At 46.6% G+C, this 12,255-nt stretch overlaps 1 protein-coding gene across 6 annotated transcripts in view; it reads left to right on the top strand.

Moving 5' to 3' along the window:
* CHD5 (chromodomain helicase DNA binding protein 5) overlaps positions 1–10,170 on the top strand; it is a 70,954-nt gene extending 60,784 nt beyond the window's left edge. For 5 of the 6 annotated variants that reach the window (XM_053400405.1, XM_053400409.1, XM_053400406.1 and 2 more), the window contains 4 exons: positions 2,166–2,361; positions 4,288–4,451; positions 5,127–5,241; positions 9,347–10,170. In XM_053400405.1, the coding sequence (XP_053256380.1) occupies positions 2,166–2,361; positions 4,288–4,451; positions 5,127–5,241; positions 9,347–9,465 (594 nt within the window). In that variant the 3' untranslated portion in view covers positions 9,466–10,170. Of the gene's footprint in view, positions 1–2,165; positions 2,362–4,287; positions 4,452–5,126; positions 5,242–5,377; positions 5,429–9,346 lie in introns of all 6 variants that reach the window. The other variant, XM_053400410.1, reaches the window with a different exon arrangement.
* The last annotated feature ends 2,085 nt before the right edge of the window (positions 10,171–12,255 follow it).

The following is a 12,255-nucleotide window of genomic DNA, read 5'->3' as shown; positions in this document are numbered from 1 at the left end:
CCAGGAACTTGTCTTTATCACTCACTGTTTTTATTCTTCTTTTCTTCCCCTTGTATTTAAAAGACAGGCCTTGGGGAAACTCCCACCTGAATAGTATGTAGTTCCTTTTCAGTAGTGTCACCAAATCCTTGTAAGGACCTCTTGCATCCAAAATACTTTTGGGAATATCTCTAAAGATCTCGATATGGAAATCTTCAATTCGAAGGGTTGTTTGGTAGTGCAGGTTCAATATTTTATCTCTCTCTTCTTTGGATCTTAGAGTTATCAAGCAATCTCTGGGTCTATTCTTCTTCTGCCTTATTCCCAACCTAAATGCACTCTCTATTTTGAACTCTTCTTCTTTCAAATCCTGCTTCCAAAAGTCAGAAAACTCTTTTGTCAAATAATCCACCAAGTTGTCTCCTTCCTTTTCCGGCACAAGTCTGATCCTTAAGTTCTTCTCCTTGCGTTGCATATCCTGCATAGAAAGTGCCAGTTCATACTCATCCAGTTTCCTGTACACCGGTGGAAGTTTCCCCTCAACAGCAGTAGCAATTTCCTTGGCTTCCTCAGCTATCTTTCGTGTTGTAGATGAATCTTCCAGTAGTTTCCCAATTGCTTCTGCATTAGAGTTCACTTTATTCCCGAGGTCAGTTATACTTTTAGTATTTAAATCAATTTTCCCAGAGATTTCTTCAATTTTCTTATTTGTTTCAGCGCCTTGCTTCTTTAATTCCTCTAAAGAATCATTTATTTTCCCCAATGCCTTTGCAAACGCTTCTTCAGAAGACATTATTTTCACTTTTGCCTTTGTGACAGCTGCAGTTCCCGAGGCCCCTGATACAGAGGCCCTTCTTTGCATAGAAAGATCAACTTTGTATTGTCTACCAGATCTCAAAGTTGTTTCTTGTGAATCTTCTTTCTGTTTACCATCTGCCATAACAAAGTCTTTCACTCAAGGTCATTCCCACACTCTTAGCTGTCAAAAGAAAGAAGTTCTCAGGTTTTAAATTCCACTTGTTGCTGAAACTGTCCAAATCCTCTAGAGGGCGTAAAGTCAGTTCTTAAACTTTAAGTTGTTCCCACACTTTCCAAAAGGCAAAAGCCCTCCAAGTCCCTTTCTTTGTAGAAGATCCAAATCAATAGTGTCCTGCAAATAACTTACTATGTAGCAAAATAAGATGTTTCAAGTTGAGAGTAACCAAAGTCTATATTGCAGTTACTTTCTAACCTTTTTTGTAACGACCGTCCTTAGCCGGTTCCTTTCCTCCGGCAGTCCGACCCCCAGGTAGATGAGCAGCGGTAAACAGTTCAATCTCCTTTAAAACAGGCAGGGAATCCCTTTAAAGTCTTCTTCCCCCCCCCTCCTGCCTTCTGGGGGGGGAGTTCTTTACTTGGTGTTGGGTTTCTTGGCTCATAAACTCTCCTGTCAAAAGTTACAGCTTAAGTGCCTTTCGCTTTAATCTTGCTGCAGGACGGAAAGCAGACTTCCTTTTTAATGCTTATCCGTCTCGGTGCCCAATTTCTTTAACTTTAGTGTCCAATTATTAATGCAAACTCAATCCTACTCACGGAAAGTTGCTCTTTTTTAATCCGAATTCTCCGGAAGAAGTCAGCACTCTCCGCTAATGGCGACGCTGCTTCGCTTCGCAGGCTGGGTGAAAGCGACTCTCAGCACCGCTCCACGCACCCTCCGCTGATCCGTAGCCTTTAAAAAGGCTATTTCACAACGTCGGGGGGGGGCAAAGGTGCCCGCCGAGTCTCCGGTTCACAGGCTACGCGCCTGTGACTTTTGAGGGTCCTTGCTCCGCCGTGAGCTACGGGACCCGAACCCGCGAAGCAGATCTCTCCCGGAGCTCCGGGAGAAATCCGCCATTCAGCGCTGGCGCTAACCCGGAAGTCCAGAAGCAGCAATGCTTCTCAATGCCAGTTGCAGTAAACAAGAGCACTCTTTGGGCTCCTGCTTGTGAGTTTTCCATTAGGGAACCTGCTTGGCCACTGTGAGAACAGGATGCTGGACTAGATGGGCCATTGGCCTGATCCAGCAGGCTCTGCTTATGTTCTCGTGGTCCACGTTTCACCCATTCTGCTGCTCCTCGGCTGCTGCTATCCGTGTATGAGGCCACCTCTGCATCTTGGAGGATTCTGCAAGGTTAACGGCACTGCTCCTCGTATCCTCTTTGCAGTTGCTGGAGCAGTCGCTGGTGATTGAGGAGCAGCTCCGCCGGGCAGCGTACCTCAACATGACCCAGGACCCCAATCACCCGGCCATGGCCTTGAACGCCCGCTTGGCTGAAGTGGAGTGCCTTGCTGAGAGCCACCAGCACCTCTCCAAAGAGTCCCTTGCGGGGAACAAGCCCGCCAACGCCGTCCTTCATAAAGGTGGGTTTTCCCTGAAAAGGGACCGCTTTTCCCTTAACTCCCTCCACCTTGTCTGCTTCTCCCATGCCAGTTGGGAGAGTGGTGGCTATAGGAATAACGAGGACGACAGGAGGTTGAAGGCAGGTGAGCTGTGCAGAAGCACGCTGGCAAGCATGCTCCAAGCAGGCTGCCAGCTAGTTCTGTAGTAAAAAGGTAAAGGGACGCCTGACCATTAGGTCCAGTCGTGGCCGACTCTGGGGTTGCAGCGCTCATCTCACTTTATTGGCTGAGGGAGCCAGTGTACAGCTTCCGGGTCATGTGGCCAGCATGACTAAGCCGCTTCTGGCGAACCAGAACAGCGCACAGAAACACCGTTTACCTTCCCGCTGGAGCGGTACCTATTTATCTACTTGCACTTGATGTGCTTTCGAACTGCTAGGTTGGCAGGAGCAGGGACTGAGCAACGGGAGCTCACCCCGTCGTGGGGATTCGAACCGCTGACCTTCTGATCAGCAAGTCCTAGGCTCTGTGGTTTAACCCACAGTGCCACCCGCGTCCCGTAGAGTTCCGTAGTCCCATAGTTCTGTAGAGGCTCCTTTTATTAGCAGAAGTCAACAATTGGAAACAGTAGTGAAACCACTCTGAACATGACGTATTTCCATCTAAGCACATTTCCAGCATTAGCAAATACACGTGTTAGCAGGTGTTTCCCTAAAATGTCTGCAGATTATGTCTGCATCCCCGGTCATGCTGCAGCCAAGCGTTATGTCTAGTAACCAAATCTGTGAGAGGACAAATGGTCAGGGGAAAACCCTGTTTGCTAGCCAAGAAGGCAAAAGGTCAGGGAGCGTGGGCACAATGCTCCTTGGCACACTGTTGTATGCATGGTGCAAGGTTTGCCTCAGCACAGGCAGAGTGTCACCTCCACAGTGGCTAAGAGAGGAAAGAGCTTTTTCAGGTTCTAAGGGAACCTGAACTCACATTATCAGCTGTACTGTGGGAGCACTGGCAAAATGAACTGCTGAGATCAACAACAGCAGCAGCACCAACAGCAACAACAACTGGAATTTAAATGTCTGCAATCAGTAAATATAACTCTGTGCGTGTTGTGGGTGTGGGAAGGAGGGGAGAGTTTGCACAGTAAGAACACCACCAAAGGGTGTATGACTCATCTCTCTCTGCAGAGAGGGCGGCCAAGATGGAAACCAGGCCTCACAGGGATTGGGAGTTGGGGATGTTTAGCCCAAAAAAGGGTATATGAATCCATCTTCAAATATCTGAAGGGCTGTCCCACGGAAGATGGAGCAAGCTTGTTTCCTCCTGCCCCAGAGCACAGGACCCAAACCAATGGACTCAAATTGCAAGAAAGGAGATTCCGATTAGACATTAGGAAGAACTTTCTGATGGCAATAGCTGCTCGACGATGGAATGCAGCTCCTCAGAAGGTGGTGGACTCCCCTTCATTGAAGGTTTTTCAACAGAGGTTGGATGGCCGTCTTTCAGGGATTCTTGCACTATGATTCCTGTATTGCAGGGGGTTGGACTAGATTGGGGGGGTACCTTCCAACTTTACAATTCTGTGCCATGGACTTTCATAGCTTTTTGGGCATCCCATTGGTTACAATTCTCTCTCAGAATCTGATCCCATAATCAGCCCACCAGGCTCACTTTTGTGTCTAGATCAGGAAACAATAAACAATTTATTTTATTTTTTATAAATGCTGTTGCATTAAAAAACACTAACAATTTTATAATGGGATAAGTTTTCATGGGCTGCACTGTGCCCTGTCAGATGCACCCACAGCTAATGGATTTCCTATGATGGCACGTATTGAAATGAAATATAAGAAATGGCAGCCTAAGTTACACAGAAGGAAAAATCTGCGATGTTGCCAGATGGGTTGGGTACAGGTTTCTGGGGCTCACAGGTGCCCAACTGTCTTGCAGTCCTAAACCAGCTGGAAGAGCTGCTGAGCGACATGAAAGCCGATGTGACTCGGTTGCCCTCCATGCTTTCCCGCATCCCACCTGTGGCCGCTCGCCTCCAGATGTCCGAGAGAAGCATCCTGAGCCGGCTGACAAACCGGGGGAGCGACCCCAGCATCCAGCAGGTTAGAGGCAGCGTTAAAAGGCAATGGTGCATTAGCCCACCAATTTTTTGTGTGGCCAGATGCTCTGTGTGCAGTGGTAAAGAAATGAGACAAACCATTTATCCGTTTGGGATGCAACTGCATTCCAGATGTCAAAGAGAACAACAACTACGAAACTTTTAGAAGACATCTGAAGGCAGCCCTGTTTAGGGAAGCTTTTAATGTTTGATGCATTATTGTATTTTAATATTTTGTTGGAATTTTGGAATATTTTGAGTGGCTGGGGAAGCCCAGCCAGATGGGTGGGGTATAAATAATAATAATAATAATAATAATAATAATAATAATAATAATTATTATTATTATTATTATTATTATTATTCCAAACCATATATCTGTTAGGGATGCAATTGCAATTCAGCTGACCCCGTAGCAGTTCAAAATTCAAGCCTATTTCTCCTCTTCAATTACTTGCACCTCACCCCATTTGAAATTGAGATTATAAATTCCATGGGGCAGAGGGTTGTTCTTTTGCTAAAGTTATTTTCTACACAGCATCAATCACTAGCAGTTAAAAAATAATCATTGTAATATTGATGGTTTCTTTGTTTCTAAATGTTATCCACCCAGAGCCTTGGGGGACGGGTTGGTTTGTGTTTTCAAATAAATACTCTTCCCTAACTCCACCCTCTCCAGGCCTCTTTTGGCTCCTCCCAGATCTACAGCAACAACTTTGGCCCAAACTTCCGTGGTCCAGGACCAGGTGGGATTGTCAACTACAGCCAGATGCCCCTGGGACCTTACGTGACGGGTGAGTTGAGGTTCCTTGCAGCTGCCCCCTCTCTTTTCTCTCTCTTCTCTTAAGAGTACAAATTTTAAAGTGGGGGCCATGCGTCAAAAAACAAAAGGGCATTGGGCAAGCCAGCTGTTTTCTCTCTTATCAATAGATATTTAGCCGTTTGCGAGAGTTTCCTCTGCAGTTCTCATTGCTACGAGAGGTAAGGCCATGCTTATTACTCTCTGATAAACTGTGTACTGTCATTCTGTCTTTGGGCAGGGTGGGGGTGGCTGGCACTGCTGTGACCGGCTTAGTCTTCCTGCAGGTGGCAAACTTGCAACCTTTGGGGTTCGCGTTGTCACCTGACGGGCAAAACCTTCGTTGATTTGATCCCCTGAGCTTTATGCTGTGATTCTAAGGGTGCTTTCTATGGCGCAATCCCCGTTAACACAGCAAGTCTTCGGAGTAAACATGCAAAAGGTTCTACGGCACAACAATCCATTAATTATGCTTAGCCAGTTGAATTTGTAGGGAGTCAAAAGGCACCTGAAACAAAAAGCCTTCCTCTGTTAAAAGGATTTTTTTAAGAAAGCATGTGCTCAACAAGTACTTTTTCTGGTAAGTACAAAAATAAAATCACAATGCAATAAAAAATTATATTTTAAAAACATTTTGCCCTATTAACTATAGCCATCTTCCACCAGCCAATAGGTTCTAACTCCCCCTCTCTGATTAATCTACCTGATTAATCAGTGCAGCACTCTTTCTTGGTATTAATTAAAATTATGTTAAATGGGAGGTCCAACCTTAGGGACCTTGATCAGCAACAGCACCTGGGTGGGCAGATGCAAAATAGGCCAGTGCTTCTCCTTTAAGAGTTGGGGGGAGGAGAGATTTCAGCAGAGAGAGCACGCAGGAATAGCTGACTAGGGATAGCTGATGTGCCTGCTGAAATTCTCTCTTCTTTGGAACTCTTAAGCACCCCCCATCTTTTCCCTCCTGTGGAACTGCCCGCCCCCCAAACTTGCTCCCTTCCATTCTTTGCATGGATTGAAGCTCAGAGGTCACTTGCCCAGATATCCCGAGTCTAGGACCTCACCTCTTCCAGCCCACTGGACTTGTCTCTCCCAAGAGCTCTCTGGATCCTGACACCTGCACTGCAAAATGGCCTTTGCTGGGAGTCACCCACACCTTTTAATCATCACCCTATTTTAACAGCCTTCCCCTTTCAAGCCTCAGTAGCTTTTAAAATGTTTTATTTCTCTATTCTTATGTCTTTCTATTAAATTCATATCCCTTCTTTATTTCTCTGTTAAACTCATCTCTTGCATTGAACCTGAGAGGGGGACTTAACCATTTACCCCCCCTGCACTTATCCTCACAAACATCCCTGCAGGTAGGTTAAGCTCAGGTGGCTGAGTGGGGATTTGAACCCAGGGCATCCCAAGTACTATTCTGACACTTCACCACTACATTCTGCTCTCTCTAAAAGGAATAGATCACTAGAGGAGCTGGCTTTCTTCTGAGAATCTTCATAGAGAGAGGCCATTTTGGGGGTGAAAAAAATTAATTGAATTAGGTTTGAATCCCTGGGCTCAAAATGGTGGTTTACTTGGGGCTATTCATCTTAATCCTCATGACAACCTGGTGAGGTAGCTTTGGCCAAGAAAGAGAATCTGCACATCAGACTAATCAAAGAGCTTTTGCTTCTCCTCAGGAAGATGAAGTTATTTAACAAACAGTGGATCTCAAATGGGGAATTGTCAGCATCCTTAGCAAACCACAATTCCTGAGTTTATTTATTTGGGGAGCTGTGACAGTTAAGTATGCTGTGTTGCCTGTGTATATTTGTTGTGAAAATACTCAAGAGCAAGGACCAAGGAATCTGTCGATTTCAGTTTCTAACTATTTCCAGTCTTTAAAAAGTCCTCATGCATTTTACCTAATATACACATTTTCTGCAGTATTTATTAATATACACATTTTTGGCAAGCCATTTAACCTAATACAACCCATTTTCATTCAATATTTTCCACTGTCCATTTATTCTTACTCCCTGCTCAATTCCTGATCTACAAGAGGACCTTTCCTCTTATTCCATGACTAGCACTCAGAAGTCTTTGGTGCTGTAATTCAACCTTAAACTGTGGTGCATTCTGTAGCCCCCCCCCAATGCTTCTTAAGAACTCAACAGATGTTGTTGGCCCAGGGTGCATGGCCGGGGGTTGGACTAGATGACCCTTGGGGTACTTTCCAACTCTTCAGTCCTAAAATTCTATGAATAATTACCCTTTTTCAAATTTTAAGGAAAGGGATTGGCACATGGTCCATCCACCATTGGGCCCAGTTCTGTGGTTTATCACAAGAACCACTCTGTGGAACCAGGAAACTGGCCAGAAAGAAGTTCTTTCTAAGGAGGAAGCAGGTGCGGCCTGGAATATAAGAGGAATGTCATCCTCATCCCAGTTTGCTGCTGCTGAGAGTCTTCAGGATTGGGCAGAAACCCAGTTTCCCCACATGGCTTCTAATGGCCTCCACATGGCAGCTACTGCCTGCCTCTTAAGCGGACTCTCATTGAGGAGTTGCTTCTATCTTTAGATCCAGACTGAAGAGTTTGGGGAAGCAACCTTCTGGGTCCTCACTTGTTTCATAAGAACATAAGAAGAGCCAGCTGGATCAGGCCAATGGTCCATCTAGTCTAGCATCCTGTTCTCACAGTGACCAAGCAGATGCCCCAAAAGGAAACCAGCAAGCAGGATCTGATCACAAAAGCCCTCTCCCCTCATGTGGTTTCCAGTAACTAGCATTCAGAAGCATTGTTGCCTCACAACCAGAGCATAGCCATCAATAGCCCTGTCCTCTCAATATATCAACAGCTCATCTCCTTCACTTCAGATGCTCCTAGACCAGGGATTGCCAACCTTTTTAGACCTGTAGACATGTCTGGTTTTTTTTGAGAAAGTGCCTTGAGCACCTCCTTCCTCTTCAGATCATTCGCACAGAGGGAGAAAGTGCCTGCATGCTTCATTTGTCCAGGTTGAATCCGAATTACCGTATTTTTCGCTCCATAAGACGCACCAGACCACAAGACACATCTAGTTTTTGGAGGAGGAAAACAAGAAAAAAATATTCTGAATCTTGGAAGCCAGAACAGCAAGAGGGATCGCTGCGCAGTGAAAGCAGCAATTCCTCTTGCTGTTCTGGCTTCTGGGATAGCTGCGCAGCCTGCATTCGCTCCATAAGACGCACACACATTCCCCCTTACTTTTTAGGAGGGGAAAAGTGAGTCTTATAGAACAAAAAATACGGTAATTGGAGCTTCAAAATACACATAGACCTAAAAGAGGAAGCGGGAAAGAGCTTCTTTCCCAACTTTCTGCTTCAGCTTTATCTACTTTCCTGACCGAGGTGGGTGTGAGTGGGGAGGGGGCTTCCAGAAGCTCCCTGGGTGGCAGCAGAGTACCTCAAGGGAACTGTTGTGCCCTTGAATGCCACGTTGACCATCCTTGCACTGGGCCATCCATTGAGGCAGCCTGAAAGGCTTGTTGAAAGTGCTTGCATGTTCATTGGGAAGCTGACTGCCCATGCAGAAAGGTCAAAGTTCCTTGTGGCGTGCCTGTTCTAGCTGCCATTCAGGTGATTTGGGGAGCGCAAGGCAATGCCACCACTCACCTTCACTGGCCTCGGCCATCTCCATGTCCTCTGTGTGTCACCAGCTGTGCCTTTTCTCTGCGTCACATAAGAAGACTGCAATCCCAAATGTAGCTCCAAGGATGCCTTTTTGCATCTTTGGGATATGACTGCTGCAAATGCATTCCATATGGGGCTCTAGTCAGAAATAAGGCATCTCCTTAACAGGGTTTGAAATCTTGTGGTTCATACTGGCTTCCCTGCTTTTAAAAATGGCATTGGTCAGGCCACATGTTTAATACACAAATTGACCCTGGCTCATGATGGAAGTACCTCATAGAATCATAGAGTTGGAAGGGACCCTGAGGATCGTCTCAGCCCAGCCCCCTGCAATGCATCTGTCCCATACAGGGATCAAACCTGTTATGAGGACCACACTCTAACCAACTGAGCCATCCAGGCTGAACTCAGTCCACAGAACATAATCCCTCCATTTTTGTCCTTTCAGCAACACCCAATGGACCTCCCTTGAGCCACCTGGATATAAAGGTCCCCGAGCCCCTGAAAGATGGTGCAACCTTAGACTGCAAGGGACAGCATTGCAATGTCATCTGCATCGAAGATTGAAGGCCAGTCTTGGTGGCTCTGGGCTTGCTGTGTTCACATCTCAAAGTGTTCTTCAAAACAAGGACAACCCCCCGCATCCCTTGGGCCATTTCACAAACTTCCTTGAGACAGCAAGATTTTCACTTCCTTGTATCTTGGGTTTTTCTTTCGCACTTTCTTATCGAGGACTTGAAAGGTTTGTTGGCTGGATTACAAATGGATTAATCAGTTTTCCACCTGGATGCTGTCCCCCTTTCTTATGCAGCTGATTGAGAGACTGGGAGTAGGTGCCAATGTGCTATTCCTCCCCCCCCACCCCCACCCAGAGATGTGTGGCAGTCATGACTCAAGTGGAGAACCTTGCTAATGCCTGTTTGGCCTGTGCTTGGAAAAGGTACAAGCTCACTCTCTGAGCTCAGACGTTGAGCAGGCTAGGTTGGGTAGACTGAATGCTGCTGCTGCTGTGTCAAGGAGGGTCTGAACTGTGGTTGTGCTCAATCCAGATATGTGTTCAAGACTAAGGATGCAACCCGCATTTGAACGAAAAAGCCAACTGAGGTTCAAAAAGAAAATACGGACACCAAGGTCTCTGTCCAGCCAAAGACTCCCGTCGCTTTCTGCAGGAGTTAATCGTTCAGTTAACTCTCTGTCCCACTGAAATCAGTGGGACTTCAAAGTGTTTAATGTTGTTTGGCTAATGGTCATGGTGTAAAGGATTGAAGGCTTTGCAAGGGTCAAGCAATGTGGTTTTTAATTGGCCCCAGTAATGAGGGATATGAAAGCACCAAGCATGTCCTCTTCAAGGCCCATCTCACATGTGTGCATCTGTTGCTTGATTTCCCTCTGCTCAGTGACAGGCAGGTAAATATGACTGCACCAAAAAGAGTTGTGGTGGTACAAAAGTTCCGTCTTTGGGGTTTGTGAATGCTCATTCCCAAGCAATGCAACGAAGGCATCATGAGCTGTCCTGCTATCCAGTGATGAATGTGCATGTGTGAACCAGGCCTGGGTGTACCTTGATCAAACTTAAAAGGAGATGCATTAATGTGCATTGGGATGTGAACACACAGTAGAAAGTCCTCAGTGCCCCTGAGCATAAACCAGGGCGAGGAGACAAGGGGGACACATCCCAAAGTAAATCTACAAGTGCCCAGATATGAAAACATCAATCCAGAATTGTTGATTTGATTTCGTTGGTCCACCCCTTGCCATGACCACTCTGGTCTTTCCCATAAAATGAAGACAGCTGTATATAGCTCTTCCAGAGTAATCTGGGCTTGGTCCCTTTCCACCTGTATATGCTTGAGCAATCTGTTCAAAGGGCCTGGATGCCTTCCTTTTTACCAAGCCTCCACTAGCCAGTGTCCCCATGCCCCTGTTGTCTAAATCCCCAAAATGTGCCCTGATCTACAGAGAATGCCCTCTGCCCTGGATAGGTGATGGCCGAAGTGAAGAAGAGATCAGTTGCCCAGGGTTCCAGGCAAACAGGAAGGCAAGCTCATACAGAGTGTGCCAGTGTCCTCATGCCCCTGTTGTCTAAATCCCCAAAATGTGCCCTGATCTATGGAGAATGCCCTCTGCCCTCGATAGGTGATGGCCGAAGTGAAGAAGAGATCAGTTGCCCCAGGGTTCCAGGTAAACAGGAAGGCAAGGCAAGTTCAGCACCATGGAGAGTGGTCAACCTGTGGGTTTGAAGACCATGGTCAGCAATCCTGCAGCTGACATAGGCCATAGGTCTTAGCAATGTCTTGGAGCAACCTTTATAACCAGGGCTTAGTATTCCTTTAAGTAAAGCCCCCCCCCCATGCCCCTTGAAAGCTATATCTGGCCATTTAAAGGGGCAGTGCCTTTCTTTGCATCTGCTGGCTTCTTCTAAGGCCCCAGGGTTTCAAGCTGTGGAGATACCTACCTCCTCAGGGTAATCCTGACCCTTTGAGGAGCCTGTGAACCAAGGTGTTAGGGGTTATTGTGCCTGTGGCTCCATATGGTGAGGACCAGGGAATGGTTCCATCTCCTCCTTGGGGCTGCCATTGAAGGAGGACTTTGCCTTTGAGGAGTCCTGATCTGTGCCCATGACAAAAACCAGTATTTCCCCAACAAGAAGACCTTCGTATTCATTTTTGGTGGGTTACGTGAGTATTGCAGGCACCCAGTGGATGATCCTAGGATGTGTGCCTCAAGTCCCTGCTATTTTGAATGTCCCCCCACCCCCCTTTTCGGATGCTTTCCTGCTATTTATTTCCCTGCTGTGCTGTTCAGAGAAGGTTGCACGCTCATCCTTTTCAGCGCAGGAGCACAACACTCAGTTATTGGGCAATTGTTTTAAGAGATGAACCGAAGCTACTCCCTGACCACAAAGCTTCTCCAGCTCCATTCGATTAAGTGAGGGTGGGAGTTTAGTTCCTCATGGTACACACAAGTGCAATGCCAGGAGAGAAAGGCAGAATGTGGAGAAGCCCAGAATGGTTTCCTGTGAGCAGCTCAGGATGCCTTATTAGACTCCTAGATCTTTCTGAACTCTGACATCTGGAAGCCCCATGTCAGCCTTAGCAAACCATGCCCAGGTGAGGGGTTGGCCATTGCTGGACTTCTGATATGCTACAACACTGACTAGCGCTTGCTGGCTGCTGGGAGTTGGGAGTCCTACAAGATCTGGACAGCCCTTGATGTTGGGGTTGGCCAGAATGGAAAGCACCCCATTTTCCCTCTTCCTGGCCATTGGATTTACTAGTTTTAGCATTGACTCTGCCTGCTTGCCAAACAGTGGCTAGAAGTGTGTTTTTTGCTCTCTACCATTAATTAACTTGGGTC

This window comes from Podarcis raffonei, chromosome 8, assembly GCF_027172205.1.
Source record: "Podarcis raffonei isolate rPodRaf1 chromosome 8, rPodRaf1.pri, whole genome shotgun sequence".
In the NCBI taxonomy this organism is placed as follows: Eukaryota; Metazoa; Chordata; class Lepidosauria; order Squamata; family Lacertidae; genus Podarcis; species Podarcis raffonei.
This window is presented reverse-complemented; position numbering and strand designations above follow the sequence as displayed.